The following is a 23,521-nucleotide window of genomic DNA, read 5'->3' on the forward strand; positions in this document are numbered from 1 at the left end:
ACAAATCATCATAACAGGCATCATCAACCAGAAATAACAACAAGAAAAAATGACTAAAATCCAAAACAATTAAAGGCACCTGAGGAGAAGTTCCAAATTATGTGACTGATAGGAGGTGTTATTGGTCCTCCTATCTTTTAGGTTGGATTTGATGATTTGTTTCAGGTGGTTTTAATCACCAGTGGATTCCTGGCTGCTGTGTAATAAGGTCAACCCAGAACTGTGACAGCAACACTGAGGAAGCCTGGGCTGAAACACATCAGTTTATTTGTGCTGCTGTGCACCACTAAAGTTATCATATACAGTGATTTATGAGTGCTGACATCTCTATTTGTTTATTTTGATTTTTTGGGGTCGGCACTCAATACTCTGAAAAGACTGAGTTGGGCATGCTGGTTCTTTCATGTAATAGGACATGCACAGTAAGAAGGTGCTGCACTTTGATGTTTCTGACAAAAATGTCCAGAGGCAAGAGCAATCTATAATTTAATACCAAAGTAACAGTGTAATCATGTATCTGGTTACTCCGTATGAAGTGGTAAGATTGAATCAGTAAGTTTTAATTCATATAAATTACAGGCATATTAATTTTCACAACACATAACTCCTGCATGAATGTAAAAACAATACCTTTGGATGAGAATCTTAGTGTTCAGTTTTCATATTTTACTTCAAAGTAACAATTCACTTAAGATCGACAGAAACACGTTTAGTGTTAGGGTGACATATATGGACATGAAGAGTCAGGAGAAACCCGTTAAGAGTGATTCTCTCACTTAAAATGGTGCCCTGCAAATACACAACCAAACACGTCATATAACAAAAAGTGTAAAACCAACTCTCATATACCAAACATAAATACAACACAAACTTAAGACAAATTACTGATAAAATACGAAAGAACAAAAAGAAAATGACAGTAATATAAGTACATTACACAGGAATAAAACAGACACATTAAGAAAAACAGCATCCATTTTTATAAAACATTGTCCAACAGAATCTCAAAATGCTGTAGGGAGAAAAATGTATTAATTTAAGAGAGTCCTGAAGCTTATTTTGCCTATAGGTGAATGCAGTTTTTCCTAGTCCTCTATTCATATAAGAGATATCAAAGGTAATGCATTCTTGTGAACTGGTAAGAATGGACAATCTTGACACTGCAGTGCACTTAATGATCCTTTTTTAAAAACAATTTAATTTGTCCCCTTACAGAACAGTGAAGTACGCAGTCAGTTCCAGGAGTTTCTGTCTCTGAACGGCCACCAATTGGAGCAACGCCCCTTCCCTGACGTGGTGCAGCTTGCTCTGTCTCAACCACACACCTCTGAGGTCTACCGACAGGCTCTGCAGCAGGCACAGGAGCGGGCCAGTACCGGGAAGCTCTACTTTGACTGGCTGTATGCAAGCAAACTTTTTACCATGCTATATTATATATATATTGACCTTGTACATCAGTGGGTCAGTAGTGATTAGCTTTTCATTGTAGAATAAGAATATACAGTATAACATTTTTTATTGCAATGTGTATGCATGCAACTCTATTCATGAACGCTCATATGAGTTGGTAAAAATCAACATTTTACAATGCAGCAGAGTGCATGATGATGCAGCAATACGTTATTTTATTTGCAATGACTGACATGAAAGCATTTAACTTAGTCTCATGCCTGTATTTTATTAAACAAATGCAAAAACATGAACATTAACCTAAACATTTGATCTTTTTGATAAACCCATTCTGTGTGAATACTGTAAAATGGTGATCGATCATAGGCTGCGTATCTCAGTATGGACTGGTCTGTGTGTTTTGTTTTTCTTGTGCAGGAATAAGAGCAGTTTAGAGAGCCTGTCCCGTCTGGTGATCCACCCCCACCAGGGTTCCATCTATTCTGCCTGCTTCTCCCACGATGGAGCCAAGATCGCCTCCTGTGGAGCCAGCAAGACTCTCAAGGTATCAAAGCACACCTGTTTCTTTGTATTTGTGTGTGTGTGTGTGTAAAATCTTTAAAAGGAATTTGGTTTCCATGGAGACAAAGCTCTGGAAAATATGTCAAGTGATCCACTTTTAATGCTGCAAGAACTCTGGATATTATTGAATGTAACATTGATTTCTATCTGCTTGTATGACTTAATTTATTTTGTATATGGCATAAGCATACTTTTTAAAAATCTGTAGTAGTTTTTCTAGGTGCTTGCCTGAAACGAAAAGTAAATCAAGATTTGTAAAAAAAAAAGTAGCACTGAAAAGACCTCTGAAAGTGTATTTTTGTAGTTCAGAGGTTTTGGCCTCAATGAGTGACATAATACTTTGACTGCATATACATACTTTGGTGTAACTTCTGTCATCATCATGCTCTCAGGTATTTAAAAGCACCTCGGGTGAGAAGCTCACGGAAATCCAGGCCCATGATGAAGAGGTGCTCTGTTGTGCCTTTTCCCCTGACGACCATCTTCTAGCAACCTGCTCCAGTGACAGGAAAGTAAAGGTAAACAGATAACTGTCCACTCATCCCTTGTGATCAACTGGGGTGAAATAAACCCAAAATGACATTGAAATCTTGTACTAAAATGTCTTTTGTTGTTTTTCTGTCATGAAACAAACCTCTACACAACGTTTGAACAACCACCATGCCAGGTTTTCTACAGCAGAAACAAGGTGTTTAAAACTTCCACTCTGTGTTTGTGTGTCTTCAGGTGTGGAATGTGGCACGAGCCATGCTGCTGAGGGTCTTTGATGTGGAGCATGAGGAGCAGGTCAACCACTGCGAGTTCACCAACACATCACGACGCCTCCTACTGGCCACCTGCTCAAACGACAAGTGCCTGAATGTGAAGGTGTGTGTTTTCATGCCTATGTCTTTCTTGTGTTTTTTTAACCATATACAGGCAAGAGAAAAGTTACTGTGCTAATTTGTCAAAAGTAATTGACTAACTCGTGTCTCTTCCTCTTCATTCTTCTTCCGTCCTCTTTTTTCTGCATCACTGTATTTCGTTCTCTATTTCTGTAGTTGTGGAACCTCAACAAGCCATCCTCACAGAACACCATGTTTGGCCACTTTGAGCCAGTCAACCACTGCTGTTTCTCCCCTGACGACGCCTTTCTGTCCACCTCCTCCAATGACGGTACCGTTAAGGTGACTGTCATTCAATTAGATACTTATTTATTTCAGAGATTTGTAATGACTGATGCTTTTCCGGCATTCTTAAGTGACACCCTATGTGTTCTTGTGTGTTCCTATGCAGCTGTTTGACGCGTCGTCCGCCAATGAGTGGAAGACAATCGACGTGAGGAGCATGTTCACGGATAATGATGAGGAAGTCTTCGTCAAGTGCAGCACCTGGACTGCTGACGGCAAACGCATCATATGTGCTGCGAGGAACGCCGCTTTGGTGCGTTGAGCATGAAAAGTGAACATTTTGCTTTAAAAATTGGAGACGCATGATACTGTTTGCTGTAGTTTGGTGCGTGGGCGTTGCCGAATGTGCGATTGTGTGCGTGTAAATGATTTGGATGTGGAACTGTCTCGTTTCAGCTCTACAGATAAAAATCCTTCATTCATTGAAGGTGACAGGAAAGAGAGGCTGTTTGGCAGCTAGTCTTGTAGAAAGTCTAAAGAGTATGTGTCCTGGTTGTAAATGTGAGCAGCCCCTCCTCTCCTGAGATTCCTAAAATCATTCAGTCTCCTCCTGTAATCAGTCTGTCTGTGCCAGTCACTCTTTCATTCATTCGTATTCTGGAAAAAACCCAAACTCAACAAAGATGTCTGAGATTGTTGCTTTAACTGGAGGAAAAATAAGGCTTAAATCTCGCAAGGTTCCTTTCAGGTTTTAATATTCAAGCACAAGATAGTATGTTTTTTAATAATATAGTACAATAATCCACCAACATTTGCATGCCGATACTATCAGCTCATTTTATCTTATCACAGATGAATCAGTGTTTAGAAAGTGCAGTATGAAAATGTCAAATATGTTTAAGGTAATTTAGAAACTGTGTCTTCATTCATATCAAAAATGACAAGAATGGAAACTTTCATTTTATATTGGTTAAAACCGAATATCTGCCAATACATTTTTCAGAATTGTAAATCTGTGTCAAAAGTCCAGTATCCATAGAGTATCCACAGTCTCTATTAATGTTTTGAATTAGTGGGTGAACCCAAATTTTAAGTGATAAAACTACAAATGCAATTGTTTGAATGGTTTACATAATGTAGGTTGTTGTGTTTATAAGTGTGTTTTCAACTTAATTAGTTTTCATTTATCACATTTTGTTTTTAAATATTACTGGTGGAAATTGTTGCCATTCTGTCTCACAGGTATTTGACGTGGAGACATCAGACATGTTGTTAGAGATCAGGACCAATCGTCTGAGCACGGTGCAATACTGTCAAGCCTGTCCGACCAGTAACCTGCTGGCCATCGCCTTCTCAAACTACGCTGTGGAGGTATAACACATGTACTCACAAACAATCCCTCTATTTATTTTAATTTCCTGCACTGGAAATGATCTTTGCCAGGATTCCTTATCAATATTCAAATTCAATTCCTTCTGCCAGATAAGCCTGAGCTTCTCACAGCTGCCATATATTGCATTACAAATAATCTTATAAAAGGTGGAAGTGCAGTGATTATTTTTAGGTAATTTAAAATATTTTACACATTTCTTATGAATCCACTGTAGCTGAATTCTGCCTGAACTAAAGTTTTTTGACTCATGGCAGCTTGCATGATTTCTATTTAATGATATGGTAGAAATATTTGATGTGATTTAGATGTGTCACTTTGGCACCATAAACTGCTCTGTAAGACTAAAAATAACAGTGCACTTAAATATACTGTTGAATACATGTACATACAGTATATGTGTGTGTTTTCCAGCTGTGGGACTTAGAGGCCAATAAGAAGATGGCTGACCTCAGTGGTCACCTGAGTTGGGTCCACCGTGTCCAGTTCTCTCCTGACGGCTCACAGCTGCTCTCCTGCTCTGATGACCAGACTGTCAGGGTAAGACTGATTGTATTTGATGCATCTTTATGAGTTTATCAAGTACACAGACACCTGTCAATATTCATTATACTTTGTTCCCTCTGCCAGCTGTTGAGTTTCAACCATTAATGAGCAATTTTATTTTTGTGTGAATGAAAGCGTTGCATATTTACCCTTTCAAGCCAAAATATACACAAGAAAGGAACCCAGTTTTTCTGTATGAGTTGTTGCCTTAACTTGCTTTAGGCTCCCCCCCGCCCTATTATTAGGTTACATAAACATACATTTGTAAGAGTTGCAACAGAGCAGTCTGTTTATACTACTTATAATGACGCCTCTATACTCTGTGAATCTTAGGTCATGTTGTGGTTACGTTACCTAACCTACTTTATCACTGTGATGACACCCACATCAGTCAAAGCAGCCATGCACTTGCAAAACTTTGAGCCTTAATAAAATATGTACGGGTGAGTTATATTAAGTAAATCACTCCCACAGGCCAGTTTTTTTGTACCAGGCTGTTAACATGTTTATTTCTGCTGTAATGTTGGACATTTTTACATTGGGGGTCTATGGGGATTGACTTGCTTTTCGAGGCAGCTTCAAGTTGCCATTGGAGGAACTGCAGTTTAGGGCACATTTTTCAGCCCTGGAGGTTGCCACTTGGGTTGAACTGACCCAGTTCTGACTTCTTTGCTGCCAAAAAGAGAAGCCCCACCTGACCTGTAACTACATGTGTTCTGCTAAAGTGTTGGAAATATCTCACACTACTCAGGCCCTCCATTTACCAGCATCCTTAACTGTATATATTTGAGCTATTAGACCATATCTGTAAAGTCGAATTGAATTGCCAAACAGAAGTTCATGAGACAGATACTGATGACTTGACCTGAGATTATGAAAATATATTGAGTAGCACCACGGGTATTTCAGATTAACTCTTCACTCTATGAAAATGTTGATTTATAAAGGGGAAAATATGAACAACAAACATAAGAACTGTGAAGTGAAATGAAGCATTGTCTGAAGCTTCACTGGCAGCCTGCATTACATCCCACTCAAACCTGTTGTCTTGTGCCTCTTTTCTTGTAGCTATGGGAGACTAATAAGGTGCACACCTCCTCAGCCGTCTGCCTGAAGAGAGACTCTGATGTTCTCTTCATTGATGAACAAATCATAGTGTCGGCTGCAGACAACTGCAACAGACTGCAGGTGAGCCGAAGGGGAAATGAGGAGAGAAACTGAATGAATAAATGAGCGGCGGGTTGAAACAGGAATGTGAAGCTGGGATTTTGTTTTTTGTTAGTGTGCTCAAGTGCAAACAAGTATTAACGTAATGTGTTTGTATCTGTGTGTGTGTGTGTGTGTGTGTGTGTGTGTGTGTTTTTCCAGGTGCGTGATGGCAGAACTGATTCAGTACTGTTCCAGTCAGAGGAGAAGCCATCCAGGATCCGGTGTACTTGCATGTGCAGACAGCCCTCTGCTGTGGTCCTGGGCCAAGAGGACGGCACTGTACAGGTATCCAAAACATTAAGATATATAGTACACGCTGTGAGTGTTTGTGTGTATGTGTAAAGAGGTTAAAACTCCAGTAACACTTATAGTATATAGAACAACAACGTTCAGACTTCTTTCTCTTCCACATGCACCGTCAAAGTTGTCGAAGTTGTGCCAGAAACTGCTACTCTGCTTGTTCAGCATTTTTTGTGTATGTGCGACAGGGCAATCAAACAAGTTTAGGCACTGCATTCTAGCGCTGAGCTAATGAACATGTTTAATCAACTCAGAGATAATTAATCACCAGCTTTTATCAAGCAGAAATACTAGCTTGTCTACTGTGAGGATTAACGCTTTTATCTGATTTATGTAATTGTAAATTGAATGTCTTTGAACAAAAAAGATATTATTCTCTATTGTGTGACATTTTTAAGCAAACAGTTGGGAGAAAAAACTCAAATGAATAATATGAATTTATTAATAATTCCACTGAAAAATATTGTGACTTTTTTTTCAAAATTATACTGCCAAGTCTTTCTTTAGTGGCCTACTTGCTTGATTAATCAGATCTCACAATTTCATAACCTTGATTTTTACAGTCTAGGTTGTAAATTCCTACTGTGTGCATATGTGTGTGTATATGAGGGTTTCTTCAGTATAACAGTAGCACTGGGTGTAAGCGTGTGTAAATCTCTGTTTAGTATTGCTTCAGGAGGTGTTTTGCAGTCCACGTTGAGTCATGAGATTTGACTGTCATCCTTATTTTAATCATTCCTGTCAGCTGTACATCAGATTATCTAAAAAAAAAAAAAACCCACCTCATTCGTCTCCCTCTCCACTCCTCTCTTTCCTGCTGTTCTTTTTACCTGTGATCTGTATTCTCAGCAGTGCTCATTCTATTTCTATATTTTACCACGTCTGTCACATACTCTGTGTTTTATTCCCTGTTTCATTTTGTCTCATTTCCTCTTTTTGTTCTGTCTGTCAGTCTGCTCTCCTTGCTCCACTACTCTTTGTCTTTGTGATGAATTGTTGTTTGCAGGCGCAGAATTAGGTCTTAGTTTACATTGTGGCAAATGTGTGTTGTTTTTTGTCGTGTATGTGAGTCCTGTGCCCCAACAGTAGAGGTCATTCCCCAAAAAAGTTTCTGTCCTATATTACCACACAAGCACACCCACAAAGATTCCCTTGACACATGTGTGCTGTGTCCAGGGTGGTAGAGAGCAACTCTAATTAATTAAAATGTACTGCAGCCTTAATTAAAGCAGGGGTTAATGATTTTAATTACAGCTCTTTTCTGCCCCCTTCATGCGCCTCTCCTCTTGTCTCCTGGTCTCCTGGAGATATGAGAAGGAAGGATAGTGCATATGAGGAGTTAAAGTAGCAAAGATGATTAGCATGATTAGAGTTCTGACAACTTAGAGAGAATAAAAATGAATATTGTAGATTACTGCGCTACATATAGTCCAGTTATGTTACTTTTTACAACCAAGTAATGCACGCAAAATACGGCAAATTATATTTAGGTGTAATGGGTTTTTCTTCTGCAGGTTTTTTTCAGCCTGAACAAATCAGGGTATAACTGACAAGAGCTGGGTGTCAAACTGCAATACTTATTTGGTAACGACGGACATGTGAACGCAACGTTATGTTTCAAAACTGTCAACTACTGAAACCTGGTGTTGATTATCTTGTCAGAGTTGTAACCTTGTTTCCTGTGTTTTGATCACATAGTTCCTGATTGAAGTCACAATTATAGATGATAGATTTATAGATTATAGATTTTATGTAGGTGCGGGTTAGGGTTGTTTATACATCTAACATCTTAGAGCTTCTGTTATTTATTTGTAGAATAATGTGAATGTGGTTTTTATGGTCACATATTGTTGTAGATTTGTTTGTGTCCACTGGAGAGGAGCTTATTTCCACAGTTATTACCTTTTTTGTTTATCCACAGCAACTTGAACACCATCACATTTCAACAGTCTGATTACTTTAATTCGAAGGTAATAGCCTCTCTAACGCTGTCATTCTGCAGCCCTGCTTCACCGTTTTAACATAATCATTTTTTACATGGAAAGCATCCAAAAATGTTTCTTTGTTGAAATGGAAACATCATTTTGTTGCAATTTGTCATAATGCAACAATGTCCAAAGGATTTTCTATTCCTTGTTGTACAGCTTCATTGTTCACGCATTCCTTTCAGCCAGAATGCTCATTGAACATTATATTTTTGATTTATATGTGATCAGTTACTTCCAACAGATGTGGGTTTATTTTATTATAAGTGATTTTGTTCCTCTTAAGAGTCCACACAGCTTTTGATCTTTTAGTCCCATGAGCTAACACCAGGGGGAGCCCTAGTCTTAGCTTGGTAGATGTTCCTGGTTTCAGTCACTGCTGCAGTGGAAGTGCACTTTTTCTAACCAGTTTACTGGAGGGAAAATCAGCAATAATACATCAATTTAAATTCATTCTGACATGCCGGCTTTGTGTCAGATGTGCAGGAAAGGACAGAAAGTCAGTGTGTGTGTGTGTGTGTGTGTGTGTTGTCTGTGCCAGGGAGCAGGGCTGACAGCTAGTGAGGTACTGAGGATGGTTGGCTGCTGGATCCGAGGACTGCTGACCTCCTACAGGGGGTTGGTGCTTGCAGCAGTAGGGCTGTGTACAGGGAGTGTGCAGGTATAGTAGGGAAAGTGTACTATCTGTGTGTATGTGTTCAAAAGTCACCAACTGCTGTTAGTTATTCAAAGGCCTTTTGATGCCTTAGAAGAAAAGATGCAGATAGTTGAGTACAGAAAATACATATGTGAATCAGGCCTGGATGATATGGACAAAATCAAATATCGTGATATTTCTGATCAAATACCTATATCGATATTGCAACGGTATCGTAGGGATGACTATTGATTTTTGATAATCAATAATCAGTAAAGTGAATATAATGACAAAGTGGGTGAAGGCAAATAATAGAACATCTGAAACAGTCTGGTAAGTTCAGTAAATTATTTAATTATGTATTTATTATTTTGCTGTAATGCAGCCTGTAAAACCAGGAAAAGATAACACTTATGCCATATCATGATGTATCGATATCTAAAATCTAAGACGATATCTAGTCTCTTATCACAGTATTGATCAATTATCAATATATTACCCAGCCCTCAGTTCAGTATCACATTTCTATTGTTACATCTCATCATACACATCCTTTACAACTTTTCTTTGTGTTAGTTGATTTGACTCCCTTGGTAGTGATGTTTAAAACAAGTGTTCCCCATTACACATTCCTCTTTATATTAGCCTACTTGTATTTTATTTTTTTGGTTTGTTTTTTTCTCTAAACACCTTCAGGCGCTTTCTGCATTGCACTATCCCAGAAATCCTTGAGCTGGATGTGTAAAGCTTACCAAAGTGGCATCTCACATTTTAAAAGTTGCTTCCCAGAGCTCGACAAACATGGTCGACGTGTTCTGCTCAGACATTTCAACCCTCTCCTCAGATATTTAAATGTTTTAGTGCCTGCTTAAACCCAATAGTCATGGGCCTTTATTACATTTTTCTGTACTTAGAAAACTACAGGTGCTGTGCTACACTGAAGATAAAGTTATGCTGTACTTAATTCAGTTTGATTTGTTCAGCATATTAAGAGGTGAAAGTATTTTCATGAGATTCCTTTGCTTTAGTCCTTATTTTGAAAATACGTTAATGAACCTATGATTGGTTTTGCATGAGTTTCAGTATTTTATTGTTTGGTTAATTAAAGCATTTTTAAATATCATTGGAAAGATCTCGCTGGAGGTTAATGAGAAAAATTGTGGCAGTTTTTATGATTACACTTGTAATCTAAACTCCTGTTTCACCGCATAATTACTTAAGTAGCCTTCTTTGTACTATTTTTTGACAGGTAGAATAAGCTCTGTCTAGTGATAAAATGAACTTCTGTTTTTCAACTCTGTAATGTGTTTAAGCCATGGGCCACCAGAAAGCCACAAACAGATGGACCATATTAAATAAGATTCTTTCTCAAGGAATATTATCTGCAAAGATGTCATATACTTGCAAAATTAAGATCATATCATTCGTTTTCTAGTTATAAAGCAAAGTAGTCAAAGTCAAATTCTGACCTGATGACGGTGCTATATGAAAATCTGAATGATGATCAAAGTTATTACTGTTCTTCCAAGTTGTCGAGAAATTTCACTTTAAACCACAATGGTGGTGTCAAAATCAGAGGATCACTGATACTTCCCCTGTGAAAGTCCCTGGGTCATAGTGTTAACAACTTTCCAGCCAATCTATTTGAGGATGTTTACAAAATCATCTCTCGAAACCAGCACTGAATAATCTGTAAAAGAGTTTATTGCAACACAGTTTTGTGATGCAGAAATCTCTCAAGTGATGACATTTTTTTTTTCTTTGAGCTAGATCTTTTGAGCTTCAAAGCTATTTTGTTCTCCAATTCCTCTAGTAATGTCTGAAGGGCTGTCAGACCCCCAGCAGCCCTCAGCGGTCCTGACCGGACTGAACAGTCACAGTCTTTCAAAGCTCACACTTTTCCCCCCGACTCGGCTTTCTTTTTGATGCGCATATTACCATGCAGCCACATTTCGCCTCTCTCCCTCTCAAGCACTTCCTCAAACTGGGACTTCATGTCAAGATTTTTATGGAAACTTTCTGGGACACTTTTCCTCCCGGAGTATATCTTGGCAAACACTGCTGTCATTTGAGGTTTGCATAGATATTCTAGAGACGAAGCTCTCACTGCACAGTGTTCACATCTTTTTTGGCCAGAAATGCCTGTTAATTAACTCACAAGTACACCCAAGCTATATCATAGTTTTTACTGTTTGTTGGGATTCTTGTGGTGCTGAAGTTTCTCTGTTTTTTTTCCCCCTCCAGGTGTTGGAGGTGCCATCTGGGAAGATCCTAGCCACTCTGCTGGGACACACCAAGACGGTGCTGCATTGCCAGTTTAGTCAGAATGGCCAAACACTCATCACATCTTCAGAGGACACCACCATAAGGGTTGGCTTAACTCCTTTTCTCCTTCAGTTGATCCCTTCCTGTCTGTATTGCTTTTTGTTTTACTCTTTCTGGTTTTCCTGTTTGTGTTGCTCTCATTCATCGACCTCTCCCTCAACCTCACTGTCTAATTCATGAAATGTTCTTTCACCTCCTCCCCCAACCTGCTTCACATTTGTCTTCTCTGCTATTGATTATTCCTCCCCCTCCATCCCCATTCTTCACCTTGAGTAAAACTGCCTGCTCTGCTGAATCGCTCATCCAAGCAGTGTTTCAGGTGTCCGTGATGCTTTCACCTTCCCCAACCTGTTAGACTCTAGCAGCTTCTCTGTCGGCCTCTTCACCTCTGCATTCTTCATCCCCTCTTTTGTCTCCTCTCCCTCCTTTTTAGTCTCTTTGGTTGCGACTATGCCGCTCTCGATAGCTCTTTATCTCCGTTCTGCTCATGTGTTGACCGTGTGCGACTGTATAGTTTATGTGTGTGGTTTTCAGGCCGTTACGCTCCGTCAACCTCCTCCGTTCATGCTCTGTTGCTCATTTCCCCTTTCCTCTCCTCCCCTCATCTCCTCCTCCTCCTTCTTCATCTTTGCTTTTTGCCGACAGACCTGTCCACTGCAGCACTTCCTTCCCTCTCTGACAGCGCAGCACCTCGTTCTGTATTCATGCGGCTGCTGCCTACGCCATCACTATTCTCGGACCGTCCGCCACTTATTCAGAAGCTATTCAGATGCGTGCTGTTTGACATGTGCTCTCCAGGAAATGGAAGTGTGTATTTAGATGTTAATGCAGATGCACAGTGAATGTTAAGAGATCTAATGATATTGATGTTGTTGCTGGTGATGGATTCTAACCTTTGGACCACTGACAGACGCTATTCAGAAGGAGAAAAGGTGCAACGTTGCACACAAGGGTATGATTGATAGGATCATCAGGATGATTCTGTCTGTCCTGCCCTTATGTTTGAGCTCAGATGAACTCCTGTCACTGCTCATTTACCTGCTGGCATACTGTCAGGAAACAAGCACTCTGTGGATAGATGCACAGGTTTTGAGTTTTAACTCCGCAGAGCCATTAGCATAAACCCAGCACACCCAATTAGTGATCAGGAAGACAGAAAAGCAAAAAGAGTGACATGAAATATTGTGCTCTACTGTATTAGCAATTTAGTAATGCTCTAAAGAAATATTATACCCCTTGTATACATGAGGGTATCCTCTGTTGCTTCTCATCAATCAAATAATCTGTGTATGCTACGTGGCTAATGTATTACCTGTGGCAAAGAAACTGCTTTTTATTGTAATGCAACATCAGGGGCCCAAGGTACATGGGCTCCACATGCTGTATGGGGAACAGGACAGGACAGATCTCACATGTTACCTATACAAATGAATTTCTGTAGCCAGTTAAATGTAAAGTTTCCATAAGAGTGCTATTAATTTTGGGCAATCTCCTCGCCCCCCCCAAAAAGTGGAAAGTATGCATATGCATCAAAGTGTTTGAGTTCATCCGAGTCAGAGCAAAGTGAAAAGCATCACTGACTGAAACATTATTATTACATAATTTTTCCCTTTTTTGTCTCTTTGCTGCCTTCTGTAGGTGTGGAGGTGGCAGTCAGGGGAGTGTAAAGTCCTGAAGGGTCACAAGGAGCAGGTCAGATGCTTCTCTCTGCTCTCCACTTCACCTGCTGATACAAGACTGCTGTCCTGGTCCTTCGATGGCACCATCAAGGTATAACATACACTCACACATACACACACAGTACAGTTAACTGTAGCATGAAACCAAGTGCAAAATAATCATTCCTTCACACACTGTAAGGTGTGGGATGTGGAAAGCGGAGAGAAGCTGCAGGACACCGAGGCTCACCGAGGCGCCATCCTGTCATGTCATGTCTCGCCAGACGGATGCCTCTTCGCCACCACCTCTGCTGACAAGACTGCTAAGGTTCAACACTTACACACACACACATATTCATGGGATGAGACATATCTGGCTGTGCTGTCAGTAACAACGTAACCTATTACACATCAGCGTCTTCCCTTAAACCTCCTTCCGAAGTGATTACTTACAGCACATGCACACTGATGTGTTGCTGTGGGTGATATCTGAGGCTAACTTTCTCTAGTAGAGAGGCGAGGGACCTTGGAGATTAGTGTGCAGCAGATGGTCCCAGACATGGTGAGTTAGCTGCAGGTCAGTCTGTCCTCCTACACCCACGTCCTGTGACCATTTAGTCTGACTGCAGCTCGTGGACCTGCTGACCCACCAGCCTGGCAGGCTGGCTCACAACCTACCCACCTCCCTGTCTGGATGTAGTTATTGCCAGGTTGTCATTTACCAACACTACTGCGCTTGACTTTGCGCTGACTTTGACTGACTCAGTGGGCTTGAGATACAATTTTCAACCTTTTTCCTTGAGCAGCTCTGAAATCATTACTTTACCTACTCATCATCCACAGAGAAGTGAACTGCACTTCACAGTTCATGCTGAACGGTATTGAGACTGTACCCCCCTTTGACACTGGCTCTCTGTCAGAGTCATTCATTTTCTTGAATCGTGAAAACAGTTGTGGGTTTTTATTTGTACTTCTCCATCCAATATTCACCCTTGGATGACAACTGGTGTTCCTGAGTGAAAAGCTGCTCTCTCAGGCATTTGTTAAAGCAGTTGATCAAGAGCCACCGCCACTGAGTTTCACACAGGAATTTGGATTCGGTCGACACTTACTGTAGAGAACAGCCACTGGGTCGACAGCCAAACTGGCTTCAGTCAAAGGATGGTAGAAAGCGAGAGAGAATGTGTGTTTTATGGATTTGGCAAAGATCATAATTGAGGTGTGTGTGTGTGTGTGCGTTGTGGGGCTGGTTTGCAGCCAGTCACATAGTCCTTGCTCTCCAGACCGAATAGGGGCTTTGCTAGCTCAAAACACACATAAACACACAGTCCCCGGTCTCCATCTATCTAGAGGTCAAACCGAAAGGCTCAGCCATGGGTGTCTTTGTTGAGCACCACAAAAAGAGGGAGGGTGTTCTGTCCGGCTCATTCCTTTCCTCCTTCCTGGTCCTCTTTTTTTCCTCCTTTTCTTTCTTTTCCGACTGACCTTCAGATGAATGGGACTTTGTGTGCAGACATAGTTAGCCTGCTGCCAAATGAAGTGTCTAATTATGAGCTGTGTTATTTTCTGCACAGCACAGGATGCGACCAGGGTAAGAAAGGAACAGAGAGAGAGAAAGGATGGAGGGAAAAGAAAGAAAAAAGGAATGGATGGGAGGAATTTAAAATGAAAGAAAGAAAACAGCAGAGAGCGAGAAAACAATCATTAACAGTTGCATCATTCTGAAGCAGCGTCTCATTGGGCATGATTATTTGTCCTCACAAGACCTATCAGTGGCTGATGGCTGGTTTGAAAAACAGAAATAAAACTTCATTATTATTATTATTATTATTATTATTAGTATTATTATTATTATTATTATTACTTGTTATTCCAAGGTAATCACTGCCCTGTTGATTTTTGTAAGTACATTTCATCTATATCACACTCTAAGGGAAGTTACATCCCATACAGCTGCTCTGTGTTTAAAAAAAACATGATGTCTGTTCTTCTAAATGGGTTATTCACTCATTTCACTTTAATAGCACAGTCACAATATGTCTCTATCTGTTTATGATAAACAATTAATACCGATTTCTACTTCATGATACTGCTTCTCTTAAATTTGTGTGTGCTTATTGTTAATTGTATCTTCTTTCTGGGCTCCTAGATATGGGGCTGTGACTCCTGGCAGTGCGTCCACACTCTGAGCGGCCACCAAGACTGTGTCCGAAGCTGCCGATTCTCATGGGACAGCCGACGCCTCGCAACAGGCGATGACAACGGAGAGATCCGGGTGCGTATTGCAAACATGCAGTATTTCTATTTTTGCATGTCTCACTAGGAAGTCAGTGGGTTTGGTCTCACTGTTGGAAACCGACCTCAGTATGTTGCCCGAATGCAAACGGGTGAAGGGGAGAGTGGGAACTAGAATATTTCGATAGGAAAAAAGAAGAGTGGTCAGATGGAGGTAATTTGGAAGAAAGGCTAAATATGAGACGTACGTGAGAAAAGTCTTGTGATAGTGTCTCCTGCCTACAGACACGTTTATCAGTGCGTCTATCAAATGGCATTATGTTACTAATATGAGAAGTACTGGTAATGCTGTGAACCCTGTAATTTTCCATGCAACCTACAAAAATGCAATTAGAGCACTCAACATTTATTCCAGAGATCACCTCCTAATTACATCTCATCACTCATTTAGATAAAGTGCTTACTAGTACATCATGATTGCTGCACATGCACAGAGGAGGGATGAGATGAAAGGAAGGAGGCAGGGTGCAGGAGCTAGAGGAGGTGCAGGTTGTGTGAGATGCTAAGTTGAAGAGAGCAGGAAGAGGAGGAGATGTCTGACAGCGGGAGGGAAAGGAGAGGACAAACTGGAATCTGCACCACTTGCTTGAACACACACACACACACACACACACACACACACACAGCAAGGAAGGAAAAGGAAGATGTGGAAAAGTCAATCAGTGCCGCTCAGCGACAAATGATGGCGCCACAGCAGTCAACAAGGGGTTAATGCCCTCTGGTGGCCTCTGAGCTGAACCGCTCCATTATCCAGAAATGGCCAGATCCATCAGATCCAATTACATAAACCTCACTGAAATCTCACCCCGGTTTCTATGGAAACAAATGTGAGTCATTCAGGACAAAGCATGCCAAGTTTTAAATATAGCTGTATGTGTGGATGTGTCATTGTCAAATGTACATGGCATGTGAACAGTTGCATAACAGCTGCAAGACAGACATGACGTGCAGCTCTAGTGATGATGGAATCACAAAGCAAGCGTTTGATCATGGTGCATTAGGTAAGGCCTCATTTAGATCCATACTGCAGAAAGAGCAATGGGTGTTACTCTTCCTGGTTATCTTTGTCATGTGTTGAAGTGTTCTCATTCAAGAGAACGGAAAGGTGTATATACAGGTCATTGTAACATAACAAAGTTATTAAAACCTACCCTACCATTTTATGTCCTTTAACACTGCATGCAGCAAAATATGGAAATAACAACGTGTAATATCACCACAAGCTTGCATAAATCTAAAATGATTCATTCAATTTAAAATATGCATTTTTAAATCTGTAATCAAGGTCAAGTATTTGACTTGTTCAATCAAACGTCTTTGTTGTTTTAACAGTGATTTTAAAATGTTTATTTTATTGGTCATTTATAATATGGAACTGCCCGTTACAGCTCTGGAGTGTCAAGGATGGCATTTTGCTGAAGATTTGTTCGCGGGACGGTAAAGATGGCATGGACTCCCTACACGGAGGCTGGGTGACCGACCTGCACTTCTCCCCAGATAACTCTCTCCTGGTCTCCACTGGGGGTTACATCAAGGTATGTTAACAAATACTCTACATTCAGACTCATGTAGTTACTCCACCTTGGTTGTATGGAGTCACATGGAAGTAAAAGACATAGTTTGGCATATCAAAATTAGTCTTTTCCAAAATAATATATTTACATAGGTATTTATGCCTTCATCAGAGACAGTAGTGAGAGGTGCGATAAGAGTATAATACAATATTATAATAGATCGAAAGCTAGACTTGAGCTTGAGACATTACTTATTGATTAGCACCACATAATGATTTTTAATCATCTTTAATAACCTTTGTTTTTAGAGATTCAGAGAGCCTTTTCTTGATAGGACAGGTCCATAGCCAGGTTGAACAATTTAAGTTTCATAGTGTCCATCTTGAACCTGAAGACTACCAGGACGACACATAATAGTTACTTTTCACAGGAAACAAGAATAGTTTTGTCTTGTAGTCATCAAATTGTTGTATTAAATGACAAAATCGACACATTATTAGCAATTAATGAAGTTTAAGTGGTCATTTACGTACTCCTATTTTCCAGAACTTAAAAAAAAAAGACCTCTTAAAACTGTTGTGTAATACATTAGCCGCTGTACATACAGTATTTTGCAGTGGATACAAATACAGACTGATAGTTGGCACTGAAATGCACTTTGTGTCTCTTGCTTCCCACACTGAAAGTCAAGTAGATGCACCCATAAAGACACTTTAACAAAGCCATGCAGCATAATTCCTTTACTTTGCATACTTTCTGCTGTTATCAACAATGTATCAGAGACGTTTGATGTGTCACAGGAGAAACAATGAAGAGATGACCTCAACATGTACCAGTAATACATTAACCAAAGAAGTGTTGTAGTGCTGCAGGTTTACATAAAAAACTGTCCATAAAATACCCAAGAGGATGATATCAATGCCTTGTTATGACGTGACTGGAATAGTGTGTGTGTGTGTGTGTGTGTGTGTGTGTGTGTGTGTGTGTGTGTGTATATATATGTGTGTGTGTGTGTACATCTTTCTTATTGCTGTTATTTTTACAGGAGATGGGGTCACAGAGCGGGCAGTCTCATCTCTGCTCTGATTGGCTATTTACTGGGCAATGATGTAATCCTCAATCGAGAGCATTTCTGATCGATGAGGCTTGATACCTTAGATTGCTGCTGATATTGTGTGCAGGGTTGTGTTGTGTGCGTGAATAACAGCATGGATGTCTTTGTTTATACCTGCTTGTGTGGGTTGGCAGCGGCGTTGAAGGCAGTGGTTGCTATTGTTCTGGCTTTTTATAGACAGATGGCCAAAAACACATTATAATCTCTTGTATGAATGCTGCTGTTGACAAGATCATAAAGCCTGAGCTGGAACATAATGACAGCCCCTAATGTGTTCTTTTTCTCAATACCTTTTCTTCTTATTTGTTTTATGGCATTTAGAGGATTTTTAGGAAACTCTCAGCTGTCAGAGCCATCTTTTTTTTTCTCAAAGTACTCACTGCACAGGCAGTTTGAAGGGCATAAAAGTGAAGGTCCTCAGACTATCTATAAGAAAGAGGGAGGTGTTTACATGACGTCATACAGTATATGCTAATAGGGCTTGAAATCATTGCTTCTTTTATACATAAGTGCAGCACACTAGCCAATCTGGATATATTCCAGATTATGGATTACCTGTGTATAGGGCAGGGTGTACATCATGATATAAATCAAATCAGTAATTTTGTTGAATTTAAGGATTTTCTTAAGCTTCAAATTGCCAATTAGCAGATTCAGAGTGGAAATGTCAAAATCAGTTTTAATCAATACATCACACATAAGTAAACCTCACATATACTGTATATATAATGTGCTGTTGCCCAGCCCTACCTACCTGCTGACTGCTCAGGACACACCTCTAACCATCCTGTGTCTAGTGTAACACCTGAAACCATGAGTATGTGTTTTAAAAATTAGTTTACCAGCTTGTGCCTCTCAAAATGGTTAGTATTGAGCAAAACCTACTAAAAACGAGAAACAGGGACTATTAATGTTGACAATTGAAGGATCAGTATCATCTTGTATGAAGAGCACAATTCAAACGGTACCTACTTTTATACGATTGACAGTGACATTATGTTTACAATCAGTTGAACACATTTGGAGCATGAGTCTTGTCTGACAGTGCTGTTGGGGGGTACATCAGATGACAATATGAGGAGCTGCTGCACTAATGTGGCCTCTGATTTGTTTATCAGTGAACTTTACAGACAGGCCCGCTCTGCTTGATGTGCTAATGTAGCATCATTAGCTTCGTCCTCAGTTAGATCATCATGACACTTATAATTATTTTGGGAATCGGCTAACAGATCACTCCATTACTCCGTTTCACACCCTCCGTCTTACATCCTCTGTAAGGAGTGTTGACTTGATGGATCAGCATGTGGATGCACAGAGCAGTGATGGATTATTATGCCTGTCTTAAAGGGTGAATCCCCTCCCCCCCCTCCGCCCCCCAAGTCATGAGCTTTGATTGATTAATCGCACTGTGCATTGGCCGGACAGCTATGAGAGGCCATCCTGTCTGTCATATTAATCACCGTGACAGAGTGTGTACCTCTAATGACAGATAATATAGCCCAGAGAGTGAGGAAACATGATAATCATCTAACTGTCTATCTGTTTTAATGATTATTGCAAAGGCGTGTCACTGTGCTAGCCTGTTTTGAAATTAGCACGTCTTGAAGCTAAAACTTAGCAATTATGCTCAGCCTCTGCACTTAAAACCAACTTATTATTATTATTACGTTATTTGAAAACACTGTCATGTCTTTGCTTTTCCATGTTTCCGTGCTGAGGACATGACAATGAAAATGAATTTAACATTTCAATATAAAATACGAGGAAACAAGAATACCAGCGTTGTGAAATAAATTACTTTTTGACATCTAAAAAATAAAATAAATCATGGAATGGTGTAATTATTTTTCTGTCAGTCTTGGAGAACTGCTTGGCAGTCATATGAGCGTCCTCATGAGGGTATTTGGTTTGTTTTTATCCTCAGCTGGTGTAAGGGAGAGATTTCATTATGGAGGATCATGGGGATTGTGTAAGATGTGCATTTGGATAATAGATGAAAACTGAATGATATTGAAGTGTGTCTTGAATGCCACGAAAAGCTGTGAAATATGGCTGTAAACATTTTTTGGTTTAGATAGTAGAAATATGAGGTTAGAAAATCATTTTCACCACATAACATGATAATGAAGTGATGGGTCATATTGAAAATTGAGATAAGTATAACAGCTTCACCTTGCTGACAGAGCTCATTGATTTCCTATTCTAGGTTGACTTAACAAAGCTGCAAATTAATAGATGTTTGCAGTTTTCAGATATACAAATTGAGAGTCCAGTGCAAAATCTTAAAAAAAGAAACCGTTAATACTGAGGATTCATATGACCACAAACTGTTTAATCTGCATCCAAGATTGATTTTCTAACTTAAATACATCCAGGCATGTTTTACAATGTAAATAAAATATTCGTCTAATATGTTTTTTTCCCCACATAAAAGTTCAATTATCTCATTAAAATCTTAAAAATGACACATACTCCTTCTCATTATAGATTTAACGATCTATTAATGTGCCAATATCCTTCATTTCAAACGTTCAACTGCTAGCTGCAACATTTCTCCTACTTCACTGTAAAGTCCATTATCCGTGTTGATGCTCTGAAGGCTTCAGAACTGGTTGAGATGTCACAAAAGTACATATCTTAAACATCAGAATATCTAACTGAAGTAACCATATGTACATTTTTGGGTGGAGGGGGACTTTAAACTATATTTTATCCCAATTTAGAGGTTGCCTAACAATCCATACTGAACTTATAAAGCGCATTTGGTATCAGCCACATGTAACTGATTGTCAATTAAGTCAATTTTCTTTGCCAATGTCATTAAAAACATGCTTCTTCTATTATTTTTATGAAGTCTCAATGGGCAGCTGACTCAGTTTTTAGTGCCATAGCAATCCCTGGCCTCATGCTACTCTACATAAATGTGATCCTCCATCGCTCTGACAGTATTCCTTGAAGAGGACTGCTGGGTAAATAAATAAAAATAAGCATTGCTGTTGACTGTAATGTTTATTTCTTTTCGAGATGTGGTTCACTGGAGAGTTTTCAGCTATCAGATCCTCTGTGATCGCAGCTCTGAACATCAGAAGCCCGTCTGCAGTGTGACTCAGTGTGTTGCTCTCTCCGCTCTAAACTGGATGATGTTGTCATTGGTCGGATAAGAGCAGAAGAAGTGACAGCGGGTGATGTCTCCCATGGTTCTCACTCGGTTGATGGGTTGATGTGATGCAACGTGAGGCTTGTTGTGTGAAGGGTCTTTATTGTTTGCCTCTTTCTATTTGACTCTTTGGCTCCCCGTGTAGAATGATGTTTTCTCGTCTGTTTTTTTTTTTACTCGTTTCTATCTAATCATCTCTCAGGCTTCTTGTTTTCCCCCCTTTCTTCTCCACCCCTCTTGTTTTCTCCATCTCAGTTTTATCACCACCTCCCTTCTCTGTATGGTCGGGTGAATGGTGTGAGTGTAATTAAAAGCAGCATGCTATTGTGTGGTAGTATGCGCTTGTCCAATTCCCTGTAGTGACTTGGTACCTGTGTAGAGTGTTTAATTAAACATGTTTTATGCTCCTTTTCATCAATTCTTCACTTTCCATAGTAAAAAAAAAACCATGAGATATGTTCTGTTGGTTGCATAATTGTGAGGATGCATTCTTCCAAGCAGATACAGTAGGTATTTTTCTGTGTGTGTGTGTGTGTGTGTGTGTGTGTGTGTGTGTGTGTGTGTGTGTGTGTGTGTGTGTGTGTGTGTGTGTGTGTGTGTGTGTGTGTGTGTGTGAGGGTGTGTGTGTGTGTGTGTGTGTGTGTGTGTGTGTGTGAGGGTGTGATGAAGTGGTGTGGTCCAGCCCTCTGAGAGAGGCTGTTACATCCTACACTGACTCCCATCAGTCCTCTTTCCTTCTGCTCTGGGTCCTGCCAGGAAATGCTGTACCTGTCTCACACCTGGCCTTGACACACACCACACACCACACACAGACACACACACAGACTATACAGACACTCTCCGAAGTATCTGTCATAGTGCCATGATCCAAGAGGGAGGCGGCAGGTGTGAAAAGGCTCATCCTGACTGCACGAACACACACACGCCCAGAAGCCCAGAATAATTCACACCTAGCAAACAAAACAAAATCACTGAACACATTTCTCTTCATTAATACTGACACTGATCTTTCTAACTTGTACCTATTTTCATGAACCGTTTTCTCAGATTCAGGCTTAATCAATATGTTTGGGTACTCTTGAGCTAAGCCAGCTGTCAAAATCCCAGGCTGAGGTGTCATGTCGTCAGCAGGGATGGCAGATATGTTCTGTTCTGGTTAATCCTCCCATTTCAGTCGGATCAGACTCCCTGATGCAACCATCGTACCACTACTGAATTAGAAAAGTTAACTGCCAGTGAGTTACTGTACCAAGAAGTTAGACGTTTGGAGAGCAATCATTCAACCATGTGGGAAAATATAGGTACAGGAAAATAACTTACGACGACGACTGGTCAATAGTGAAGATGATTGATGACAGAGTTATGTTGTTCTGTTGCTTCCTCCTGTTTTTATAGCACCCCTTTCCTCAATTGTCTTCACTATTTAGGCAAAAGCATAAGTGTGCTTGTCTGAATGAACTCATTGCACCAGGTGTGTTAAAAACTCCATCCAGCAGATTTCATGTCAAAATCCATCACACAATGTACAGTAAAAGTTCACTATAGGTCCATAATGTTCTGTTGATGGTGCAGTTGTGTAACTTTTATCCTTCCCCATATTGTCACTTAAAGAATTTTTAAAAATATGTCACATTTTTCGGCACCTACATTTGGAGATTCTATACTTTTCATGAATTCTCACCACCTTCAGCACCATGAAGTCTACTGCAAAGATGGCGGAGTTGTGCGGTTAATTTTAGTCAGCTGCAGGCGGAAAATAGTGTGATAGCACTGTACCAAGCTTCCCAAGGGTAACACAGTGGAAGAAATATATATTTAATTTTGTGGAAATACGTGAAGACTTATTTCCACATCAGTGTTTTTTTGTTTTTTTGCTACTGTGTCATTCATCCCCAGGGGGAGCTCTGTACTTGGTTTCAAAGCATGAAAATAGAACTTGGTGTGAAATGTATTGCCGGCTGTGTGCTGGAGTTGTGTTGTCAAGCAGGACAAGTGAAACCCTGCCAACAGGCTGTGACAAGTTGATCAACTTGTCAACAAGAGTACACAGAGCGTCTTCATCCATAAGGAACAGACGTTACCTGGATATGACCCCAGTTCTATGAGTATATGTGCAGACGGTGGAGCATGAATGAAACGGAAGTTTTCTCGTAAATAGTCACGTATATGTTTCATCACCAAAACACATATGAGTGTATTTTTAAGGCTTAAATACTTTGAATAACATTTCCTTCCTCATTAAACATTTGTAAAGCTAATTTAAAAAAAAAAAAGAAGATAAGAAAATTGTTAACTGCCAATGACTGGTTGA

At 40.0% G+C, this 23,521-nt stretch overlaps 1 protein-coding gene across 2 annotated transcripts in view; it reads left to right on the plus strand.

Moving 5' to 3' along the window:
- The window catches only part of apaf1 (apoptotic peptidase activating factor 1), a 65,390-nt gene that overhangs the window by 27,974 nt on the left and 13,895 nt on the right, over positions 1–23,521 (plus strand). The window contains exons 13-27 of one of the 2 annotated variants that reach the window (XM_053314183.1): positions 1,216–1,400; positions 1,828–1,954; positions 2,364–2,489; positions 2,698–2,838; positions 3,012–3,137; positions 3,247–3,393; positions 4,323–4,451; positions 4,885–5,010; positions 6,085–6,204; positions 6,385–6,510; positions 11,392–11,517; positions 13,111–13,242; positions 13,333–13,458; positions 15,280–15,405; positions 16,814–16,960. In XM_053314183.1, the coding sequence (XP_053170158.1) occupies positions 1,216–1,400; positions 1,828–1,954; positions 2,364–2,489; positions 2,698–2,838; positions 3,012–3,137; positions 3,247–3,393; positions 4,323–4,451; positions 4,885–5,010; positions 6,085–6,204; positions 6,385–6,510; positions 11,392–11,517; positions 13,111–13,242; positions 13,333–13,458; positions 15,280–15,405; positions 16,814–16,960 (2,010 nt within the window). Of the gene's footprint in view, positions 1–1,215; positions 1,401–1,827; positions 1,955–2,363; positions 2,490–2,697; positions 2,839–3,011; positions 3,138–3,246; positions 3,394–4,322; positions 4,452–4,884; positions 5,011–6,084; positions 6,205–6,384; positions 6,511–8,446; positions 8,496–11,391; positions 11,518–13,110; positions 13,243–13,332; positions 13,459–15,279; positions 15,406–16,813; positions 16,961–23,521 lie in introns of those variants that run through there. The other variant, XM_053314184.1, reaches the window with a different exon arrangement.

Source organism: Scomber japonicus, chromosome 23 (genome assembly GCF_027409825.1).
Source record: "Scomber japonicus isolate fScoJap1 chromosome 23, fScoJap1.pri, whole genome shotgun sequence".
NCBI classification, from domain to species: domain Eukaryota; kingdom Metazoa; phylum Chordata; class Actinopteri; order Scombriformes; family Scombridae; genus Scomber; species Scomber japonicus.